Below are 25000 nucleotides of genomic sequence, written 5' to 3' on the forward strand. Positions count from 1 at the left end.
GGTGAGTGAGTGAGTGGATAGGTGGGGGGTGGGAGTGGCTGAGTGAGTGAGGGGGGGGTGGGTCAGTGAGTGAGTGAGTGGTGGGGTGGGGGGGGGTGAGTGAGTGTAGGGTGGGAATAGGTGGGTAGGGGGTGGGTGAGGGTGAAAAAGTGGGAAGGTGGGTTGGGTGGGAGGGTGGAGGGGGTGAGTGATAGTGGGTAGGTGGGGGGGAGTGGGTGAGTGGATGAGTGATAGGTGGGGTGGGGGTGTGGGTGGAGGAGTGAGTGAGTGGATAGGGGGCAGGTGGGTGGGTGGGAGTGGGTGAGTGAGTGAGTGGAGTGGGAAGGGATGAGTGAGTGAGTGATGAGTGGGTGGGTGAAGTGAGTGAGTGGATAAGGTGGTAGGTGGGTGGGGAGTGGGAATGAGGGATAGTGGGTAGGTGGGTGGGTGAGTGGGTGAGTGGAGGTGGGTGGGTGAGGGTGGGGGGTGGGGGGTGGGTGAGGGGAGGTGAGTGGAATAGGGAGTGGGGTGAGGTGGGTGGAGTGAAGGTGACGTGAGGGGTGAGTGGAGGGTGAGGGTGGGTGGAGTAGGTGGGGGGGTGGGGAGTGGGGAGTGAGTGAGGTGGTGGGGTGAGTGAGTGAGTGAGTGGCGTGAGGTGAAGGGTGAGTGTGAGTGAGGGGGTGAGTGAATGAGGGTTGGGTGAGTGAGTGGGGGAGGTGAGTGGAGATAGGTGGGTGGGTGGGTGGTTGAGTGAGTGAGTGGGATAGGAAGTGCGTGAGTGGGTGGTGAGGAGTGGGAAGTGTTGGAGTGAAGTGGGGGAGGTGGATAAGGTGGGTAGTGGGTGGGTGAGTGGGTGAGTGGGTGGAGGGTGAAGTGGGTGTGAGAAGTGAGTGAGTGGGTGATGAGTGAGTGTGAGTGGAGGTGAGTGAGTGATAGGTGGGTAGGTGGGTGGGTGGATGGATAGGTGGGTAGGTGGGTGGGTGAGTGGGTGGAGGTGGGCAGGTGGGCAGGGAGGGAGTGAGGGAGGGGAGGTGGGAGGGAATGGGGTGGTGAGTGAGTGGACGTGAGTGAGTGAGTATGTGAGTGAGTGGATAGGTGTAGTGGAGTGGGGGGTGAGTGAGTGAGTGGAAGTGGGGTGAGTGATGAGTGTGAGTGAGTGAGTGGGTGGGTGAGGGGTGGTGAGTAGGTGGGTAGTGGGTGGGTGAGTGGGGTGAGGGTGATGCAGTGTGAGTGAGTGAGTGGAGGTACGTGTGGTGGGTGGATGAGTGAGTGAGTGAGTGGAGTGAGAGCGAGTGGAGGGTGGGATGTGGGTGAGTGAGTGTGAGTGGGTGGGTGAGTGAGTGAGTGGATAGGTGGGTAGGTGGGTGGGTGAGTGGGTGAGTGAGAGTGGATAGGTGGGTGGGTGGGTGCGAGTGGGAGGGTGAGGTGGGATAGTGGTGGGGTGGAGTGGGTGAGTGAGTGAGTGGACGTGAGTGAGTAGGTGGGTAGTGGGTGTGTGGGTGTAGTGGGTGAGTGGATAGATAGGTGTAGTGAGTGGGTGAGTGACGTGAGTGAGTGAGTGGGATAGGTGGGTAGGGTGTGTTAGTGAGTGGATAGTGGGTAGGTGGGTGGGTGAGTGGGTGAGTGAGTGAGTGGAGTAGGTGGGTGTGTGGGGTGAGTGATGTATGGTGGGTGATGTGGGAGTGAGTGAGTGAGTGGGGGGATAGTGGGGTGTGAGTGAGTGAGTGGATAGGTGGGTAGTGGGTGGGTGAGTGAGTGAGTGGATAGGTGGGGATAGGGGGGGGTGAGGTGTGATGGGTGAGTGAGGTGGGTGGGTGGGTGCGTGTAGTGACGTGGGATAGTGGGTAGTGGAGGGTGAGTGGGTGAGTGAGTGAGTGGATAGGTGGGTGGGTGAGTGGGTGGAGTGAGTGAGTGGATAGGTGGGTGGGTGAGTGGGTGACGTGAGTGAGTGGATAGGTGGGTAGGTGGGTGGGTGTACGTGAGTGAGTGGGTGAGTAGTGAGTGAGTGAGTGAGGCGAGGTGGATGGGTGGGTAAGGGTGGGTAAGTGATTAGTGCGGTGATTGTGAATGAGTGAATGGGTGGGTGGGTGAGGAGATGAAGGTCCCATTCCGAAAAGTGAAAATCGTCACCTGTTGATGTAAGTAAAAGTAGGTGTACACAGCATCGTAGAAATTTGATGCGATATTGCTGGTGACTCTGCAGGAGTAGACTCCGCGGTCCTTCGAGGTCACATCACGGATAACGAGGTCACCATTAGCGAGAACCTGTCAAAAGCGAAGATTCAATTATTTCTCAGAATTAGCAAAACGTTTCTGAAAATGAAAGGAAGGGTGAGGCTATCATTGTCACGGAATTAGTGAATAAGAAAAGTACAAATGAGCCCAATCGAGTTTTCTGTCCAGCATATAATTAAAGCCAGCTAAAATATATCTATCTTTAGGTGGTCTCGGTATAATGCTGTATGAGCCGTGGCCCATGAAACTTTAATCACAGACAGTTGGTTACCTGTCCATCTTGTTGCCAGACACACGGTTATGGCTAAATTTAACCTTAAATGGAATAAAAACTACAGAGGCTAGAGGGCTGCAATTTGTCTACAGAGGCTAGAGGGCTGCAATTTGGTATGTTTGATGATTGGAGGGTGGATGATCAACTTACCAATTTGCAGCCCTCAAGCCTTAGTAGTTTGTAAGATCTGAGTGAGGACAGAAAAAGTGTGGACTGACTGACAAAGTCATCTCAATGGTTTTTTTTACAGGAAACTAAAAATGAAGTTCGGTTATTGAAAGAAACTTCAATTGGTTTCTTGACATTACTCGAGAAGAACAGAGAAGTGACGTTCATAAAAGACTTATGAGGTAAATATGAACCAGTAAAGTAGAAAAGTGAGGATAAAAATGCTATAATTTCTAGAAAAGAGCAATGCTAAAAAAAATGGAAAAAAGGAATAAGTTCAAAATGAAAGATTGGCTCAAGTCAAGCACTTTTAACAAGAAACGAAAATAATTTGAGCTCAGACATTCTGTGGGACCGAACGAGTAGTCTTGATCCCTCGTGTGAGTGTACTGCGTTTGATTTTAGAGTTTATCATTTTGTTGCTGTTTGTCTTAATGCATCTTTATTTTTTCTTTATTATTACTTTTATATTATATCTTACACGTTGCACCTTTTAAATGTTATTTTTATTTATTATTTTATGAATAAGTGTTTCTCAGTGACGAGGTTTTGTGTGACTAAAACATTTAAAAGGTGGGTCATTATAATAAAGATTAATTATGTGATTGACTATTGTCAGCGATTTACAAACACCTTAGTATTCAATCTCTGCTTAAGGGTTAAATATTTTTGTAAATTATTTTTTTTATATATTTATTTTTTAAATATATTTGTAATAAATATTTAATTTGTAGATGGGTATGATTTATCTTCCCAGTAGTGTTCAGCAATGGTGAAATTGATTTTAGAAATTAAAATGTGCAGTATAGCTGCAGTTTTTGAATTTTCACAGATTTTTCTGGGCGCTTGGATCGAGCTCGACCCCACAAACCTTTAAAGGGGCACCAAAATAGCGATACCTGTCCAGGGTTAAATTTAAGAATTGTCTCCCTCGTTGTATTTCAAGGAGCATTAATTGATAAGTTCGTGTATCCAAAAATAAGAGAGACAAGTTCTTACACATCCTGCCAAATGAACCAATATCTGATGCTACTTCGCATTTTAAAGATCCTAATACAGGTAGCAACCATAACTCGATCTGACATATGATATCTAATACCAGACTGACATATGATCATTGCAAATGACGACCAATTTCACTCAAGAGAGAGGCTCTCTCTCTCTCTCTCTCTCTCTCTCTCTCTCTCTCTCTCTCTCTCTCTCTGCAAAGAAATTGAAGAGAAGGAGCACTGTACCCTAGCACCTGTATCCTGAACACACCTGATACTTTTCTGATGTCTCGATCGATCTCCTATCGAAGCTCCACACGAGCGTTGTTTCTCGTCCCAGAGCTCGGCAGGGCACGACGACGTTCGATCCCCGGAAGGCTACGACCTGCTTGGCGTACTGGTAAATCCTTGGGATGTACTCCATAATATTACGTCCGTAAGCGCAGGTTCCTCCCGGCATATGGTATCTAGTGGCCGCTGGAACAAAGAAGAAGATAATGCAGAACAGAATGGTCCTTTTTCACTGGGAATCTCTCAACAATTAATCATCAATTGATCTCAAAAGAGAGGTGGCATGTTTATTCATTATTTCTCTATATAATTCAGGAGGTATAGGAAGTCCCTCTGAGCAGCATATACAGTGGAAATTTTATCTCTAGCCATATCGCTAAAAGGCATTGTATGCACAAAGCATTCAAATGACCATTCCAAATGTCTACAATGAAATGAATGGCTTCCACTTCATTATACTGTGGTTGTCCGTCTTTAAGAGTATTTCGAGCAGTAAACAGACTCAATGATCACAAAGGAAAATTGATTCTAAGTTACCTGTTACGTTCAGTCCGAAGAATCGATTTTGAATTCGCCCATTTGGAGTCTCGACTGATAACATGTATTCACCCTGTGGGGATAGATACGTATCATAGGCTACATTCTTTACATTCTTCGTCTTCGATAATATATGCAGTCATACACTTTAAGTATTCCTGGGTAAATTATTTACTTCTGCAATTTTATTAACTTGATCAATATATAGATATTGTTCTCTCTCTCTCTCTCTCTCTCTCTCTCTCTCTCTCTCTCTCTCTCTCTCTCTCTCTCTCTGCAAAGGAATGGAAGAGAAGGAGCACTGTACCCTAGCACCTGTATCCTGAACACACCGGATACTTTTTGACGTCTCGACTTTTGGGGCTTTATAACTAATCAGTATATCCAGTATATTGATACTGATCTCTCTCTCTCTCTCTCTCTCTCTCTCTCTCTCTCTCTCTCTCTCTCTCTCAGATAAGTATTCCTGGGTAAATTATTTACTTTTGGGCCTTATTAATATATTAATAAATGCAGTATAGTGATTTCTCTCTCTCTCAGGTAAAAATTCCTGGGTAAATCATTTACTTTTGGGACCTTATTAATATATTGATATATGAAATATATTGTTATTGTTCTCTCTCTCTCTCTCTCTCTCTCTCTCTCTCTCTCTCTCTCTCTCTCTCTCTCACCTTATCATCAGCCGACGCGCAGTCGATGTAGAGGATTGTGGAGATGTAGACAGTTGACCCAAGCTTGAGATTAGGGGACGAAGCCAGGTCATTCCACTCGACGTCATTGGTTATCTCCTCGACCTTCGCAGCCTGTTAAATAATGAAGAGATGGTTTCCACAATGGTCATTATCATTTCTGTTTTTAGTGTTCTGTAAAAGAAAACTGTTGAGATGGCTATTTGTCTGTCCGTCAGCACCTTTCTTTTTGTCCGCCCTCAGCTCTTAAAAATTACAGAGGCTAGAGGGCTGCAAATTGGCATGTTGATCATCCACCCTCCAATCATCAAACATACCAAATTGCAGGCCTCTAGTCTGAGTAGTTTGTATTTTATTTCAGATTAAAGTTAGCCATGATCGTGCGTCTGGCACCGCTATTGGTTCCAACAACACAGCCCACCACCGGGCCGTGACTGAAGGTTTCATGGGCTGTGGCTGAGAGTTTCATACAGTATTATATGCTGTACAGAAAGCTCGATTGTAATTTTTTTTTACTGTTATTATTTCAGACCATTCCACTTTCCCATTACAGATTTCATCATCACTTCACTTAGAATAAAAAGTATAATAATACTTTCACTATTAGCCTTACAGAACAAAGCAAAGCGTTAAGATTAATCATAATGAAGAAATCTTACGAATTTTAAGTCACAGAATTATGGATATATTTTAATATTTTAGGCATTCATGTAACATAAAACATCTGTTGCAGATTTTCTTAGCTCATGATGTGATAGGAATTGTGAAATCATCTATGATAAAGGTGCAAGTAATAGTAATTATAATAATGATTATTCATGTGATGTCAATGATTATTATGAGTTTGCTTTCCTTAGTGAAGTGAGCATTGAATGTAAGAATAAAAAAAAAACCGACGGTTCACAATAACATTAATTGTGACCTGAAAAAAAACGCAGACAACGCCAAACACATGAGTGATTATTACAATAGAAAGTATACCGCTCAGCTCAGCTCTCTCTGTTGTGTTAGTATTTCTTTTTAGTGAGATTCCGTCCTGGTAAAACATCACTTGAACACGATTACAACACCAACACACAATGCTACCGAATTCTTGTCCTGTTCGTAAGAGGCTCAATTATTCATAGTCTACTTGTTATATCAACATAATACAAATAAATAAATGATCCAGTTTGGGGGCTGTTCTTTAAAGAGATCCGATCCTGCCCTTCAGTCATTAGGCGAGGTCAGGGTACCACCATCTGTTTTCAAAGGCAAACGGTTGATAGTGAGGTTACTGTGTATTACCAGTAGACAAAAGAGGATATATCCTAAGATGACCTCTGTATTCCTTTGTTCCACACCGCCCTTCATTCAGCTGTATTGCTGTATAGAGTTTTTCTACAAAAGCTTGGAAAACTCTAATCAACATCAATGTAATTGAAGCTATCTTGAGTGATAGAATCCTGTACGATTGCATTTAATTCGTCAATTTATTTTACTGAAAAGAATTTAAACTCTTGATAGAACTGAAAGCCATCATGAAAATATCGGAAACCTTTCCGAGATCATTCGACTGGTAACTTGTAGGTAGGTGTGCGAAAAGCAAATCACTGGAGGGGAAAGAAATCAAATCCACAATTATGTATAAGTGCATCTCTTATTCAAAGAAAAATCTATACAGATAACTTTTGGGAATCTGTTCGATTCCCGACCGACTGAAAAGGGGAATCGAACAGATTTACGAAAGCTGTCTGTACAGATTTTTCTTTATGTATATGTATATATATATATATATACTATACACACACACACACACACACACACACACACACACACACACACACACACACATATATATATATATATATATATATATATATATATATATATATATATATATATATATATATACACTGTAGATTTGTTTCTCCATTTTAAGACTCACGTCACCTTGAGTATTTTTAGATTCTGAGCATTGCTTTGATATGACCCCAGAAGGACAACTTACCTGAAGAAAGCTGTGGTACTCTTTGTTGCCCTTGTGCCAAGTGAAAACGGTGCCCGTTGGTACAAAGGCCTCGCACTCGAGGAGAGCGTCTTCCGTCGAGTAGAGGGAGGTGTATCTAGGGGAGCAATCACCTCCCCATATGATTTTGCCACCGTCGCCCTCATTTCCCGAAGATCCTGCGAGGGGAAGTCGTGGTAATGTACAAATGACTGACGAAAAATAGTCCAGTAGGAGCAAAGAAATATCCTTGTTTTTTTTTTTTTTTTTTTTTTTTTTACATTATCATTCGGTGTTTATTACTGTATACCGTATATTATGACATTATTATTGTAATATTATTTCAGTGAATTGTGTTGACCTTTGATTGCTATTATGAACTCTGTTACTAATGCTACTAACACTGTTTATTATTATTATTATTATTATTATTATTATTATTATTATTATTATTTATTATTATTAATTATTATTATTATTATTGAGCGTTCCGGTACATAAATCATGTTATTATTGTTGAAAGGTCCAGTACATTATCATAATAATAATAATAATACTAATTATTATTATTATTATTATTATTATTATTATTATTATTATTATTATTATTATTATTGGAGGTTCCATTGCGTAAATCAGACTAAGCTTATCCTTTGGATATATCGCCAGTTAAAAGAAAGATCATCCAGCCTAAACTACAGATTAACTGAAAACTACTTTATCCTTTATACTAGAGCAATCGACAATATACAGGTAAAAGTCACAGAACGAATCTCCTTACTTTTGTTAGGTTTCTCCTTGTGGTCGAGGTGCCCAAGATACTGGCGATTCTGTAAAGAAAGATCCACTAATAAAACGTCCATCAAATTAGGGGTCATCCGAGGTGAAAGGCAGTCATTCGCAATAAGGTAAGCTAATACTGAAATTCATTGGGAAATAAGCTGAAATAAGGTAAGCTAATACTCAAGTTCATTGGGAATTAAGCTTAAATAATATATGCTAATACTCAAGTTCATTGGGAAATAAGCTGATATAAGGAAAGCTAATACTGAATCTCATTAGGAAATTAGTTAAGCTGATATCAAGTGATGTAAAATGTCATTTAAAAAAGCCAAAATTCATCGGGAAGTAAGATGACATAAGATGAGCTAATACTAAAGTTCATTGGGAATTAAGATGACATAAGGTGAGCTAATACTTAAGTTCATTGGGAATTAAGATGACATAAGGTGAGCTAATACTAATGTTCATTGGGAAATTAGGTACGCTGATATCATTTGATGTAAATTAAAATGTCATTTAAAAAATCCAAAATAAAGTAAGATAATATGAACGATCGTTAAAATGTAATTAAAGTAAGCTGGCGTAGAGGCGAAACCAAATGAAGGTCGGAATATAGACAAACCATATTCATCACAACAATCAAAACAATCAGTAAATTCGTCAATCGATCATGAGTCATTTTAAACAAGTTTTCAAAACATGTAGGTCTGACCTGCAACAGATAAATTGAATTTTATTTCAATGCTCATTTTGAACTTACGAATCAATTTTCGAAAGCATATTCCCTGCGTTTCTATACATTCTCTGCCATGCGTTATTCTTTAATACAAAAGGAATGGAAATTAAGATGCAGTTTTCCCAGGTCTTTGAGATTTTACTGCCATACTATTAACCATATACTATAGTAAGCATATACTGTACTACAATATAGAGTTACTTACACAATTACGATAAACAAAATGGATTGTCACTGTTTCTTATGTTGTAATAAAATTGCCTTAAATTATATTTTCATAATCATAGAACGCATTCATTCCTTTGGGCTGATATCGATTATCTAACAGATTTCCGCAAGAACCCCATATATACGAGGGCATAGCAGATAAATGAGAAAATGAGTCAGAAATTTTCCGATGAGTGACAGCGCTAGGAAGATTATGAATGTTTGTTGACATAGTCAGCAGGTTTCCATTATAAACAAAAGTCTTATCGGTGCTTCAGGACCATTCGTAATTTCTTCGGAAAAGATGTAGACATAATATATATATACACTTTGTGAAAAAAAAGAATATATATATATATATATATATGTGTGTGTGTGTGTGTGTGTGTGTGTGCGCGTATATGTATGTATGTATGTATGCATGTATACATTATGTATATATATATATATTATATATATATATATATATATATATATATATATATTTATATACGCATATATATGTACGTATATACCAATGTCCCACATTCACACAAACAACAGAAGTCAATCATTTTGGAGATTATACATACACACAAGAATATGTGTACATTAGTCGCTTTGCGTTAAATCAGACTGTACATAACTTACAGAGGCGTATCGGCAGAAAAACGCGACAATTTAAAAAAATGACTGAATTAGTCACTCAGTCAACAAAAATTCAACAAACAAATAACAACACATTAAACACACCTGCGGAAGTGAAGATGCACCTCGCAGTAATGCTACGACTATTCCGAACAAGACGTATTTTCCCATGTTTCTGCTGATCTGGAAGAAAGATGTGAGATAAGGATTTTGTAAATGACAGCAAATCCTGTAGACTGAAATCAAAATAAATAGTATGTGAACAGAATGCAAGAGGTGGTAAAGTTATTTAAAGAAAGGTCCAATAAATACAGCAAAGAATAAAGGTTCATAATTAGATTACTAGGAAGCTTTCATGTCTAGAACGGCGTCACTTCAGTTACGCTTGCTCTGTGTGTGTGTGTGAGAGAGAGAGAGAGAGAGAGAGAGAGAGAGAGAGAGAGAGAGAGAGAGAGAGAGAGATTTTGCAGAATTATTTAAAGTCATTTCTCTACGAAGTGTGTATAATATAGATGTACTACATGCAAAATATGTAAAAAAAAAATGTATGCCTCTCTTATTTTGTGAGATGCTTTTAAGATATAGGTAATTTAGTAAGTTAAAAGTAAAAAAAAAAAAAAATCAAACGGTAACCTTTACTCATGCGAATAATGATGATGAAGCTGTTTAGCATAAATCAGCTGCATCACCATTTTCTATTCGCATTGGTAAAGGTTATCGTTTTTTTTATACCTTGTGTTGTTTAACTTAAGCGAAATTACATATACTGTCAAATGATTATCACAAACTAACAGATGCATATATGTGTTTTCTGCGCGTATTTTCATTGCGCATCTGCCATTATACAGAACAATAAATTTAGATAATTTAAATGTATGAAAATTTCCATGAAAAAATATTCTAAGACAAAATTATTATTGCCGCAACAATAAATAAGTTTTCCCATTAGAATAATGTGTTTTTTCCCGAAGTTAAATGAGCTGCCGTTAACACTTTTGTGACTAATTACATTAACGTAATCTAAGCGAGTTACGTCACACTTAAACACCTTTGTTTCAAATTATGGTTTTTGATGTCCTTCGCTGCGACCCTGAAAGATATCATCAAAATTATTTCACAACCCATACATCGACCGGTTGTCAAGGAGTTGTGATAAAGATTCTTTACAACAGGAAATATGGATTTCATTGTCAGTAACCCAACACAATAGCAATAAAAGTGTTTCGCACTATAAGCTTTTTCCCTGGAAAGTCACAACCATAGTAAACGTTAGCAAAGTAAATAAGCCATAAAAGTGTACACTGTTGTAAGATATTGTCAGATTTGCTGAGAGTACATGTTATTATCAACGAGGCCATCTTAAATATATATACTACTATTATATATATATATATATATATATATATATATATATATATATATATATATATATATATATATTATTTAGAAGAACCGGGAAGCATATTCTACTGATGCAGTTGTTTTTAGACGTGGTCTATTTTTCCATTTATTCTCAAATTGCTAAACACTGAATGAATCACCTGGTTTCCATATGATTACTGTTAAGTTTGTAAATGAATACGTCTTTTACAATTACAGATTGCACGTAAAAATAACTAAAAATAAGAGCAATGATTTTGCAACTTTTTGCACACTTACTGTTAGATATATGAAAAATGAAATTTGATCAGATATACCTCTTTAGAACGTCAGTCATATTTTGAAACAATATGAAAACATGATAACATTCATGTCTTGTACATACCGGTAAATTTTACACATTTAGAGGTACACAAAATGGGATAGTATTTTGGAAAGAACACTATCCGTACCTACATTTTGTACGCCATCATAGTTACATCACATGGAAATTTGAGTGGTTGCACATGTCCCTCACACCTGCAATTTTTCCTCACGGCTGCAGTTTTCCACATCCACAAATTCTAGTCTTCACAACAGCACACCGCAAAGAGCGCATTGTACAACTACTACTGAGCAGAGAAGCAGAAGGCGGCACTCAGAGTCGGAGGATCAGCAGCTTCCGACTGAAACGTTTCGCTCGTGACCCGTCAGCAGTAGGTTACTGAGAGAGAGAGAGAGAGAGAGAGAGAGAGAGAGAGAGAGAGAGAGAGAGATCCCAAGCTTTGCGGAAGATGGACGAATAAAAGTCGAAAACAGTCGTGTAATTAGAATGAGAGAGAGAGAGGGCGTCATTCCCTCTTTGCTTACATAATATCTATAAATTTGTAATCACAGAAATTGACAGAATAAGTCTTATAATTGCGCGTATGCAACTAGTTACCGCATATTGAACATACATATAAGTAATCCTTTGATGAATTAATGGGAAATTATGGAGAGTCCGACAGTGTGGTACTTATTGAAAAAGGGTTCTGTCATTCCATGTGAGCAATTAGAAAGCGTCTAATAATTGTTCTTAATTATAACTCAAAAACAGTTTACAAATTATCAGATGACTGACAGGGGTTTTATGTTGACGAAACTGTGATTTATTAAGAGCTTTCTCTCTCTCTCTCTCTCTAAAAAAAAAGAAAAGAAAGAAAAAAGAAAGAAAAAGCAGTGCCTAAAGACAAAAACGCTGATGAAGCCTGTTCAGGCGGACGCAGTATCCATAGCAGTCAAATCATTTGATAAGTCTTTCGAAACATCGTCCTACGTCGCCTTATATCTCAGTCATAACAAATGCGTTATTATGTCTCTCGACTCACTCTGAAAGCGAATTCGACACAAGGACAGAGGAAATAAATCATTAGGTAACATAAGAAGGGAAATCAGTAACTGAGAGAATCAGCTCCTTATTTCTTGTGAGCTTGTTGCTCCTTTAGCGTTGCATTAACTCCTGTGAAGTTGAACAGAATCATTAAACATACACAAAAACAAACACCTACACAAGCACTTTCACCTCCAAAGAGAATGATTTAGTTTGCCTGAATATTTTGATGACACGTAAATCTAGTTGAAATGATCGTTCCTGTAAAGCCTCACTGGTATGCCCGTGCAAGAATCATATTAAATTGTCTTATATTTTTATTCTGTTCGACGATAATATAAGCAAAAATAGTTGTTAATTATAGTTTCATAATTGGTATTCTCATAATACCAACAATGAAAAGTACATGTATAAGTGTGCACATATATGTATATATATGTATGTATATATATATATATATATATCATACATACATACTATATATACATATATGTGCACACTTATACATGTACTTTTCATTGTTGGTATTATGAGAATACCAATTATGAAACTATAATTAACAACTATTTTATCATTTGTATCATTTTATAGATAAGGGACCCTGATGATGGGAAAAACAATGTATTCCCGAAAGCTCGGCTGTGCCCTTGTTTAATTTTAAAGAAATAATAATGTCTGGAATATTACCATCCTGTTCCTGCCTATATATATATATATATATATATATATATATATATATATATATATATATATATATATATATAGCAGGAACAGGATGGTAATATTTCAGACATTATTATTTCTTTAAAATTAAACAAGGGCACAGCCGAGCTTTCGGGAATACATTGTTTTTCCCATCATCAGGGTCACTTATCTATAAAATGATACAAAAAAAGAAACATTAAAAACTGTACTGATTAAGTATATCTAAAAACATTACAATACTTTAAAATACATAACACAGTAAAAAAGGAACATAAAAACTAAGTTAACTGCAAACCATAAAAGAGCAATGAAGAGCAATGACAAGTTAAAAGAGATTACATAAAATGCAGAAATATACTGAGAGCGAAAAATAAATACATGAATATTCAGAGTAAAAAATAAAAAAATAAAAAATAATGATACTGTAGTACAAAATATTGGAGAACCTACTGTTCATGTCGTAGTTAAATGACAACTGGGAGAGTTAGAAAACTGCGAATGAAATGAGCAGAAGTGGTGTGGGTAAAAGAGAGAGAAGAGAGAGAGAGAGAAGGAGGGAGAAAAAACAAACAAACAAACAAACAAGCAAATTATGCAATGAACAAAGGAACAGAGGTGGTTTGGTTATTGAGTGTTGGAGATTGTTGTTTAATATGGAGGGACTCTAAAAAGGGAAGTGAATGGCTGTTTTTTGTTTGTCCGAGTATTTCAAAATCGCTGTACTGTATGTGATGGTGACAGGATATGGCATGAAGTCTAATTGCACTATTTTCTTTTTTGCTTAAAGGTAAGCCTGTACGATGGCTAACAACCCTATGAGAGTCGATGCGCACCTTAAGTAGGCGTTTAGAACATCCCACATAAGTCCCAAAATTACATTTTGGGCAATTAAACTTATAAACAGTGCAGGTACGCATCAACTCCGGGAGGGTGTCTTTAAAGTGAAACAGTCTTCCAATTGTTAGCGGGTTATTAAAAATAAATCTGAACTCAACATAAGGGTATAGATGGCTCAAGAATGATAATAATTTACGTTTGAGTGGGTCAGAATTATTAGTGAATGGTAGTGGAACATACACTATCTTTTTGGGAACGGTGCAGACTACAGTTTTGGGCTTAAAAATATTGTCTAAAAATTCTTTAAGGATTTTATTGAACATGTTCAGGGGATAGCAATTGTTCTTAAAATAAGTTTCTAAAAACCTAACTTCCAGGTGAAAGTTATTCCAGTTGGAGTAAAGGGAAAAGGCTCGATGAATGAGTGTTTTACATGAATTAACCTTGAAAGTAAGGGGACAGTGACTAAAAAAGTTTAACCCAAGGCCGGTAAAAGTTTTCTTTCTGAAAATGCCAGTCATAAAATATCCTTCAGAGCGAGAGACCAAAATATCTAAAAAGGAAATGCGGCCATTACATTCTTTTTCCATGGTAAAAGTAATATTGGAAAAACAATTGGGCATGACGTTCCTCGGTGAAAAGTAAAAACGTATCATCTACATATCGTCTATAAAATCTGGGTTTAAAATTATCTGGGCACTGATTAAAGAACTGTTCCTCTAAATGACACATAAAAATATTAGCGAAAGAAGGTCCTAAAGGGAGCCCATGGCCATGCCATCTATTTGCTTATAAACTTTCCCATTAAAAATAAAGTGAGTGTCAATGCCCAATTGTTTTTAGATTTTGTAAACTCTTTTCATTCCAATATTACTTTTACCATGGAAATAATAATGTCTGGAATGGAGAAAACAATCCACAGTTATGTAAATGTACATATATTTAAGTTTAAAACAGAAAAGATAGCTTTTCGGGAACCGTACAGATTCCCGAAAGCTATCTTTTCTGTTTTAAACTTAAATATATGTACATTTACATAACTGTGGATTTGTTTTTCTCCATTTGAAGACTCGTGCTACTATGAGGAATTTTTAATGTCTGGAATATTACCACGTCTTCTGACTATCCTGTTCCTGCTTAAATTAAAGTTTTCTAGAAACGACAACATACCTAGTTATATATATATATATATATATATATATTATATATATATATATATATATATATATATATATATATATATATATATCAAACATTTGGACACCTACGAAAGGTGGCTCTAAGAGGTGGTATAGGCTTCCAGTTCCCATGTCAATCGGGGGAGGTTTGCTATCTTAACACCCATTTCCGACCTATTTGTGACCCGCCACATGCCATACACAGCTTAGGTCAAAAGAGGCACGATGGAACTTAAACGAACGAGTCCGAACCTTTTAGACACGTTCTCGAATCGAGCTCATGACCTATCCGTAGTGCAGCAATGTCCTAACGGAGTTGCGTTAATCACCGTCGGAAGAGAAATCCTTGACAGTAGACAATTTCTTTTCGAACCAAACCCGATTCAAATAGGTCCTTAAGGCAGTGAAAAGGGGAGTTGGAGTGGTTGGACAGCAAGATAAAGAGATCCAGAAATGGAGATGGTGTACAAAGTACTTGTCGGACAATACAACTGAAGAAAGAATGGGAGATTGGAGTTGAAATATAAGGTTGAAAATAGACGTTACAAACTTCCTTTAATAATGTCTACAGTGCACTTTGTGAGATGCACTGACGGCACTAATCCTAAAGGGGATGCTCCATGTCCCTTTTTTTTGTTTTTAAGTGAAAAAAAATCTTTCGCTCCCTGAAAAGCATGTCGATACAACACTATCAATCGAAAACGAGCAAGAGACAATAAGTTAAGCTAAAAAAAAAAAAAAAACCGAGTGCCAAGTTTGAATAACACCTGAAGGTCCCTCGCCACTACTGGGGTGTGGTAAACCTACGTGGTTTAGATATCTTCCATTTCCATTTCTTTCTCTGGTTAAAAAAAAAAATCGCCAAAGACGATAAATAGTTTAATCGATGTATGTGACACCTGTAACCTCAAATCAAACTTCCCAATTAGTAACTGATGAGCCATTATCCAAACCAACAGAAGTCGTATCGGGTGTCCCACAAGGAACTGTTCTGGATTCTATTTTCTTTATCGAAAGCCTCCCGGTGAGCTCATTTATATCTTATTTGCCGACGATTCCTGTGCCTCGGCCCTATCAGACTTACTTGGAAACTATGAACGATTTCTAAATGAACTAAAATATGTAGTCTGTCCCTTGGTACACAAGATTTCTAAGAATTGTTATTATTCATACCCACAATCACGTGATTTATGTATTTTTTAGAAATGCTAGGCTAACAAAGATCTCTTAGCCTTACGTTTGTCAGACACTCTGCGCATACCCTTATTCCCATAAACACTGAATTCGAAATACGTTAAGAGAATCTGAACATTCCCAGCGGGTTTCGAACGCACGCGTGTTAGGCGTATATAAGTGAGGTGGCTGTAAAAACCACAACACCACGAAGAAGACCTAACCTAACGTAGGTGGGTTCGATTCTCAGGAAGGAGGCTTAGGTTTGCTTCATATATTTCCAGTTCGGATTCACTTTTACAAGGGGAAGCTTCTCCACCAAGTGTGAAAACAAGAGAAATTAAAAGGGTTTTGTTGGTTAATCATTCATGCTTTTATTATGGAACCATCCAGAGAGAATAATTAACTTTTCTCCCAAATTTCTTCTACATAGAATGCAGCATGAGGAAAAATATATGAATGAAGCAAAGGAAAGAAGTGGGTGGTTTAATGAATGAAAAAATAACAAAGGAAAATCAGCCTATACTTTTAAGCAAAAGAGAAATTGTAACTGAAGTATCATGATACAGTTACTAAAAATAACTCTAACAAAGGAAAGAGGCAAGATACGTAGAACACCACTTTATAGTGTCACTGAGTACGGCCGAATTGGCGATTCAGAGAAATCGTAACAAGGTTTATTTTGCTTCTTTGACAAACGGGAATTGACACGTAAGTGCACAGAGCATATAGTTTCCCGTCAGCTCAATTCTTACAACAGGAGCCACTCTCACTGTGGCAATAGTGTGCTTGCATGCGCATTACATATTGACGAACATTTAAGCTAATTATACGCGCGTATACTTAATTCATAACCAGTATTGGCCCTGCCCTAAGCAAATGTATTGCTATCAGTGTGGTTTCTAGATAACAATCCTTTTTTTATTATTTCCGACTAGTACTTCAAAGGACCCTAAAGTTATTTAGAATATCAAAACTCAGCCCTTAGCATATTCACGCTCTAAAACGTCTTCGAAAAGCAATCTCGCATGTTTACATAAACTGCCATAGATGATGCATTATAATTTAGCTTGTGAAATTACATCTCTCTCGAAAAAAACTGGTCTCAATCTTACAAGAAATATAATTTTTATGCCATTCAGACTTTTCTTTTGCTTTCTTCCTTAACAGAATTGGAAAGGAAACTCAAACTTCTTTGGGTCTTCCTACATTCCTGTAGCCTGAAGCCATCCCCCCGTTTTTTTTTTAACCAATTCAAATTATTTCATAGCCTCGCCTCCTTAATTCACACTAAATAACAGCAGTGTAATTAATAAGTAGAACCAGAAGTTCATTTGTTTCTAGGGGCCATGATCTTTAGCTTGGTATATATACGCTGAGAATGTCACGGGCACAAGAGTGAAAGCGTTTCCTTGCAAACTGCAACTTTTGCAAATATCTTCCGATCTCGCCACTGCTACGCAAGCTCCGGTATGCGTACCTATGCAAAGGCGAGTCTGGCTCGCGAAGCATACCGGAAGTGATGAAGTATGCGCAGCTCGCAGCCCGAAACGTTAGGTAACATTCTGACGAAGGCGTGGGAACTGGTATCACTGTTAATGGTAACTGAACTACTCTCATTATATCATAGGCTCATAAAAGTGTACGTCTTAACAACTAATTTGCGAGAAGCGTATTTCGTACTTTTAAAACTAATACGGTATAAAGAAGTACTGAAAGAAGAGGTTGCAATGAGAGAGAGAGAGAGAGAGAGAGAGAGAGAGAGAGAGAGAGAGAGAGAGATTTAACTGGGGTGACAGAGGAACGCGTCAGTTGTCGTTCATATACTATGTGGGCTTTTCTTCAAATTCGAACGAAATGTAACTTTCCCTCGGATGGATACTTTTTTATTCGTTGCCTTTTTGTGCGTAATGTATCCATAAATCAAGGTTTGTCTAACGAATTATAGAAAGGCTGAAAAATGGGGGGAAAGAGCGAATGATTGCCCAAGTGGGGATCTTTCCTAGATTGACCCCCAAGGAGTTTTCGGGGGTCGGTATCTGGGACTAATATTTCTTGGGAATCATTATCTTTATAACATTTACAATCTTTTGTTTATGTTTAGACGGTCATCCCCAGCGGCCTTATGCTAGATACGCCGAGAAGGAATATACATACCTGGCTAAATTGAACTGAATATAGAATGAAGGCCAAAGGCCAAGCACTGGGACCTATAAGGTCATTCAGCGCTGAAACGGAAATTGACAGTAAAAAGTTTGAAAGGTATAACAGGAGGAAAACCTCGCACTTGCACTATGAAGCAATTGTTAGGAGAGGCTGGAAAGTAAGACGGAAGGAAGAGAATATGAAAGGAGGTTACTGTAAAAGGAACGGAAGGGGTTGCGGCTAGGGGCCGAAAGCACGCTGCAAAGAACCTAAGTAATGCCTACAGTACACCGCATGAGGTGCACTGACGGCACTAACCCTCTACGGGGCATACCTGGTTGAAACCCTCGAGGGTCAATACTTAGGAAAGATCCCCCCAAGCGCCGACAAAAAACTATGGCACCTTGATTACCGAAACCGATATTTTCTGAGTACTGAGAAAAATAAAGGTCTTCCTCTCTAAATTGATTTTGCTTTAGGTTTACCATCTCTGCAGAAGGGTTGTAGTTACTAAACCAATAAATGCTTTGGATTTTAATGTTTTTGCGCCCCGTTCAAGAGAGCTAAAATAAAATCCCCATAGAATTTCACTACTTTCCTGTCAATGTCATTGGAAGTCTTCGTTATTGCAGTCTTAAGGCCTCTACCGTAAAACTTTTCGATCAGCAAGATTTCAAAGTAAGCATTTGATTCTCTCTCTCTCTCTCTCTCTCTCCTCCTCCTCCTCCTCATCATCATCATCATCATCATCATCATTATCAGCAGCAGCAGCAGCAGCAGCATTATCATCATCATCATCACCGTTTGTACATAAATACTGAGAAATGTAGATGCGCCAGAATTTGCAAGATCGGCGATTCTAACATATCACCTTATTTCCTGATTTCAAGTAATTTCGAGTAAGCTTTTGATGGGCAGTGGTTTTTTTTAAGGCTTAAAAGGAAGATTCTTCAGAAAAATCGATTCATTGTTATTCAGCGGATTCAAGAATGCTTTACGTTTTCAATTAAGCCTTTCAGCAGTTGTTAATATTGCGAAATAGGGCCAGAGATTATTGTTACAGTGCCAAGTAAACAGTTGGACAGTCCCAATATTCCACAATATGGTCAAGATTTTATCAATAAAAACGTAAAGGTTTTGTGTGTGTGTGTGTGATCCTTCTTGCAATTCTACCAGTTTCGTAAGCAAATAACCATCATTGCGTACTCAGTTTTTCAAAATCGGCACGAAAATATTCTAGGTTTCTCTCTAACAAATCGATGCAATCTACCAGTTTTTCAAAATGGCCCGGAATATTTTAGGTTTTCATTTAAGCAAATCGACGCACTCTATCAGTTTATCAAAATATTCTAGGTTTCCATCTAAACAAATCGGTACACTATGAGTTTTTCAGAAAGTGGCCCAAAATATTTTAGGTTTCTATCTAAGCCGTTCTGCATTTGTATCCACTTTGAAAACAAAGAGCAAATACTTTCGTCTCAGCGGAACCTCACCTCAAGTCACCCAAGGTCTAAAGAAGTCACCTAGTTCCCGGAATCAGTCCCGTAAGGGGCTAGTTTTCCATCTCAACGATTCCGCCAACAAGCGCAAGACTCCGTTTTCCAAAGCAAGATCTAAAAAGAAAGAAAGGAAAAAAAAATTCCACACTACCCCAAATAAAAAGTCTGTATATACTTAGTCTTAACACACGCCAAGCTAGTCTTAAACGGAAAGTTTGAAGATCCAGAACTGTCGTTTCGATGGCCCGCGAAGCAAGTGAGACAGCGAATTGGCTGACTCGGCCATTTTGTGTTTTCTCAGGCTTTCGTCCCTCTCGGACAAGTGAGTTCCACGTGGAAGAGGCTGCGCTTCGCGTTGTTCAGTTGACGCGATAAATGCGCAATTAAAAAGACTAAAATATGATTGCGCAATTAAAGAAGGACAAAATATGATGAGCATAAGAGAAAAATGATTGTTTTTAATAGATATATTAAACGATATATGTGATAAATTCGCAATGAAACAAAGAGAGATTATGAAGAGTTTTAAGAGGAAGCGTTGGACTATTGCTTGCAATAATAGATATGATAAAGGATCAGATATATTGTTCAGTAGGCATCATAAATGCGTAATAAAGGACAAAATATGATAAGCCTAAGAGGAAAAACATATTGTTTGCTACATATAGAAGTAATAAAGGGTAATATGTGAGATGAGCTGCACGAAAATAAGTTTTACTCACTCGAAGAATAGTAGTACGTAGTAATAATAAAAAGATAAAAAGGAAATATGCTAGGTAGATTATTAACTGAATATTACGGATATATTGTCCGATCGGTGGGAAAGAAGAAATTGATAGAAAAGGTGCATAAAGATGAAACATTCTTTCGTTGGCCTCAGGCAAAAGAGATATATTTTGCCCTCGTTTTTCTCGTAAAAACGTTTACAAAACAATGGCTTATTTTACGTAGTACGGATGAGGGGTCAGCGGTGTTGGCCAGTTTTGAACCCAAACGATGTATTTTTTCTTAACCGTGTTATTGGGTACTTGCAGTCTTTCTTATCCATCAAAGTGAAAGTAATTCTTGCATAAAGAGAGAGAGAGAGAGAGAGAGAGAGAGAGAGAGAGAGAGAGAGAGAGAGAGAGATTTTCATGTGAAGGACATCATCAAGAGGTCTAAAGCTCTAAGCCACGGAGGAGTTGTCTGTAATTACCGGTATTGATGGGGTTCTATCGGATAAATGGTTTACATTTCATGGAATTGCTATAAAAAAAATGGAACCACAGAAATGACTGAATTTTATTAAGCAAGATTATACGTAGCGTAGACAAAATACGAGAATCTGGATTTTACGTTGGTTATTACTATTAAGTTAACTTCATACATCATTCTGTGCATGAAGTTTGGTCCACTTTTACATTACAGTTTGGAAGTCCTTATATAGACGAAGCATCACAGATTACAGCACAAATCGATTAAACTCTTTAGAGAGAGAGAGAGAGAGAGAGAGAGAGAGAGAGAGAGAGAGAGAGAGAGAGAGAGAGAGAGAGAGAGTGGGGGGAGGGGCGGGCTTAAAAATGTGTCTATGTATGTGGTAAAATAAAGAAAATAATAACATTTTAGTTAGAGGATATATTTATTGCACTTGCTATATCTTTTACTTTCATCCGTCTCACATAGTGCTCGTTTTATCTAAGGCCGCAAAATCGCAAAATAACTTTTCAAAAGATCTAATCTGGTTCTACATCCTCGTGTATATATATATATATATAGTATATATATATATATATATATATATATGTGCGTTAAAAGGAATTACTTTAGTGGCATCAGTAAGTTTCTTGCATGCTATAAAATATTTTTTTTCCTGTATTTAGATTTCTATATTAATTTTTATTCCTGTATGTAATTTTGTATTTAAAACTAACATGTAACATATAAAATTTTAAACATACATTTAAGGAAACACTAGCACATGGCATTATCTATTGGATATTTATCTAACCACTGTCTAAACTTCCACTTTTGTCATAGTACATAAGTCCTTATGTTCTTTGTATCCAAAACAACAACCCTTAATGGTTAAGCTGTTAATCCTTAGACTAAGCAGTACCCATAGCTCAAAGTCATACTTCCCACACGATGAAACAAATAGGCCGAAAGGCCAGATTATAAGTCAGTAGTCGCTTGATAATGCCATAAGGCGAAACAGCTGCCGCGACAAAATTCAATAAATGGAAAAGGAAGTCTGCATATTTTTCACCAGAAATTGACGAACGAGAATCGGAAAAAACTTCGTCGGTATGAAGATACCTGCAAGAAACTTATTTATGCCACTAGAGCAATTGCTTTAACGAAAATTGTATAAGAGAAAAACTATGCCTTAATATATATATTATATATATATATATATATATAATAGTATATATATATATATATATATAGAAGTTTATCGATCTGTGTATGCAAGGGGTCACTCTACATTTTGAATTCAAACAACGAAATTGCCTCAATTCATGAAAATGCGGAGGAGACACTATCACATAAAAGGCACATGTATGTGAATTCGGATTAATATAAATTAACACAACTTGTATTACAAATAATTTCCTCTATGCATATTTAAGTGCGCATGGCTGATTAGTCGTCTATGCTAATAAACAGTTGGATGATAATACTATTAGTCCGGAGCACGTACCTTTCGAATTCGTGCACCACCTGTTACAAAACCAGACGAACACTGATAATGTTTTGTTTATATTCCAATTTCATTAATGTATTTTATCAGGTGATGAGCTAGCGTCTCCCCAACACCGATAAGGCAAAAGGCTGCCCCATTTTCGTACAGAAAGAACCCATGATTGCCAGTTTACTACTCATGTCGCATCTCACTCACGTCATGAGTGCAAAAATGCTTTCTCTCTCTCTCTCTCTCTCTCTCTCTCTCTCTCTCTCTCTCTCTCTCTCTCTCCACACAGACACATATATATAATATTATATAATATGTGTATATGTACATATACATATATATGCATACATATAAATGTATATATATACATATATATACAATATATAAATATATGTATGTATGTATATATGTATGATTTGTGCCTAAGTTCCTCGCTGGTGGTGTGATTTTCGCGCTCGGCTGCCAATCTGGTGGTCCGAAGTTCGAATCCCTACTCGGCCAACGCGGAATCAGAGGAATTTATTTCTGGTGATAGAAATTCATTTCTCGATATAGTGTGCTTCGGATCCCACAATAAGCTATAGGTCCCGTTGCTAGGTGACCAACTGGTTCCTAGCCACGTAACAATATCTAATCCTTCGGGCCAGCCCTAGGAGAGCTGTTAATCAGGTCAGTGGTCTGGTAAAACTAAGATATACTTAACTTTGTGCCTAAGAGGAAATAAAAGTGATAAGTGCTTCGCCACCAGCGTGATACGAACCGCTGCCTGGTAAAGGGAAACAAAGAAGGTACTATGACCGTTGAGGTATCAGAGAGGTGTATGTAAGTTGAGATCATCTCTGCTGTACCTACCTATTCCTGTCAAATATCAAGCCACCTCCACCATGACAACTGATTGGTAAGTTTGTCTAACTTGCACCAATGTACTTCAGACATAATTCTTTACGTGAGCAATACATAAAAATATCTTGTTTAAATTCAGGGAAATGAACCTGATGTATGCATACACCTCGGCATTTCACAATGGTGCACTCCATCTGAAAGAATTCCTCGCAATTCTTCGCAATATGCACTAACACTTATATGCAATATTATTTACTCAGAGCAACGCTGTAATTAGGATTCCGAGAAAGAGCGAATTACGTAAACGGAGAAAATTGCACAAAACGCGTCTCCTCAACAAGGGGTTACTTTTAGTAATATGCTGATGCAAAGATTAGGGTCTCAGGATTTCTCTGATTTAATACTTTCAGTGATTTCAACTCAGAAACGTATTCAAGGTCTAGAGAATACTTGGTCCTCTGAAGACAAAGACTGAATTCATTGACTTTCCAATACACAGAAATTGAACACTGCCAAAGTTTACTTCATGTGCATAGACTTCTCTTACCAGTTCTTGACAAGAATTTACTATCCGGTTAGAACAGACGCGGAAATCTTTCTAGTAACACTTTTTAAACAACTGTGGATTATTTGGACTCTGCTATGAATTCCAGTAAAGTTTCCCCAGATTAGAACTGGTTTCATTATGCTAAAAATGAGAAGTTACTCCAGTACTTTGCATTACTTCCACACTTGACTGTACTTCCAATACTTCAAATTTTGACTTCTACTTGCTGGACTAATGACACTTTTAATTTTTATTTATTCATTTATCTATCTATTTCATTTTTAATCATTATTTCTTTATCTACATCAGTTCAGTACTTAACTATGACTCGTTTGAGCTCCGGTATTCTTCTTTCGAAGGTGTGTGACGTTGTTTCCAGTTGCAGGGAGACTCTTCGGGCAGTACTTTCTGGACAACAGCTGATGTGTTCATCGAATCTCTCCATCCTCTAGGCCTACGAGAAGAGTACGAGGGGGGTGACCTGAGAAGAATAGGCCGTTCTTGGTTTAATTTTCAAAATTCAGGCGAGCAAAGTCCATAGTTGACTCGAATGCCTGGTTGATCAGATCGTTGGATATATCCCCTGCAGGAAGGACTTTCTTTGCCGTGTCCTTGATGACCTTAGGGCATTTACGCGGTGGCATTGGAAGCATGGCACGTGACCCTTTTGGAAAGTTTACAGCTGACAGCTGCGTACCATCATCGGTGTGCGGGGAAAATCCGTCGGCTCTCTCTGGAGAGTTTGTCTTGGAACAGGACTTGATAAAAGCGCCGTTACTATTGGAAAGGATCATTTTCTAAAAACAGAATAGAGAAAGTGCTGAGGCCTTTTTCTCCCTTGCGTTTCCCACCACATATTCTTTGTTCAACATCGACTTGCATTTTATTCCTTACAACAACAATTGTTATCATATTTTTTAAATAACAACTGCAAGGGCATCGCGACACACACACACACACACACACACACATATATATATATATAATATATATATATATATATATATATATATATAAAGGTATAAGCCACGAAGGAAAAATAAACAACGGAGTTTCTGCAAGATCTTTCGACTCAACGTCCTTTACTCAGCACAAACTGCTGAGTAAGGACGTTAAGTCGAAAGATCTTGCAGAAACCCCGTTGTTTATTTTCCTTCGTGGCTTATACC

The 25000-nt window shown here is 38.0% G+C and overlaps 1 protein-coding gene across 1 annotated transcript in view; it reads right to left on the reverse strand.

Annotated features, from left to right (window-relative positions):
• LOC135211103 (protogenin-like) overlaps nucleotides 1–25000 on the reverse strand; it is a 45256-nt gene that overhangs the window by 2755 nt on the left and 17501 nt on the right. The window contains exons 2-8 of the mRNA XM_064244186.1: nucleotides 9608–9685; nucleotides 7931–7979; nucleotides 7153–7328; nucleotides 5145–5276; nucleotides 4474–4546; nucleotides 3917–4122; nucleotides 2110–2244 (exon numbers count right to left, since the gene is read on the reverse strand). Of these exons, the coding sequence (XP_064100256.1) occupies nucleotides 2110–2244; nucleotides 3917–4122; nucleotides 4474–4546; nucleotides 5145–5276; nucleotides 7153–7328; nucleotides 7931–7979; nucleotides 9608–9673 (837 nt within the window). The 5' untranslated portion in view covers nucleotides 9674–9685. The remainder of the gene's footprint in view (nucleotides 1–2109; nucleotides 2245–3916; nucleotides 4123–4473; nucleotides 4547–5144; nucleotides 5277–7152; nucleotides 7329–7930; nucleotides 7980–9607; nucleotides 9686–25000) is intronic.

Source organism: Macrobrachium nipponense, chromosome 4 (assembly GCF_015104395.2).
Source record: "Macrobrachium nipponense isolate FS-2020 chromosome 4, ASM1510439v2, whole genome shotgun sequence".
Taxonomy (NCBI): domain Eukaryota; kingdom Metazoa; phylum Arthropoda; class Malacostraca; order Decapoda; family Palaemonidae; genus Macrobrachium; species Macrobrachium nipponense.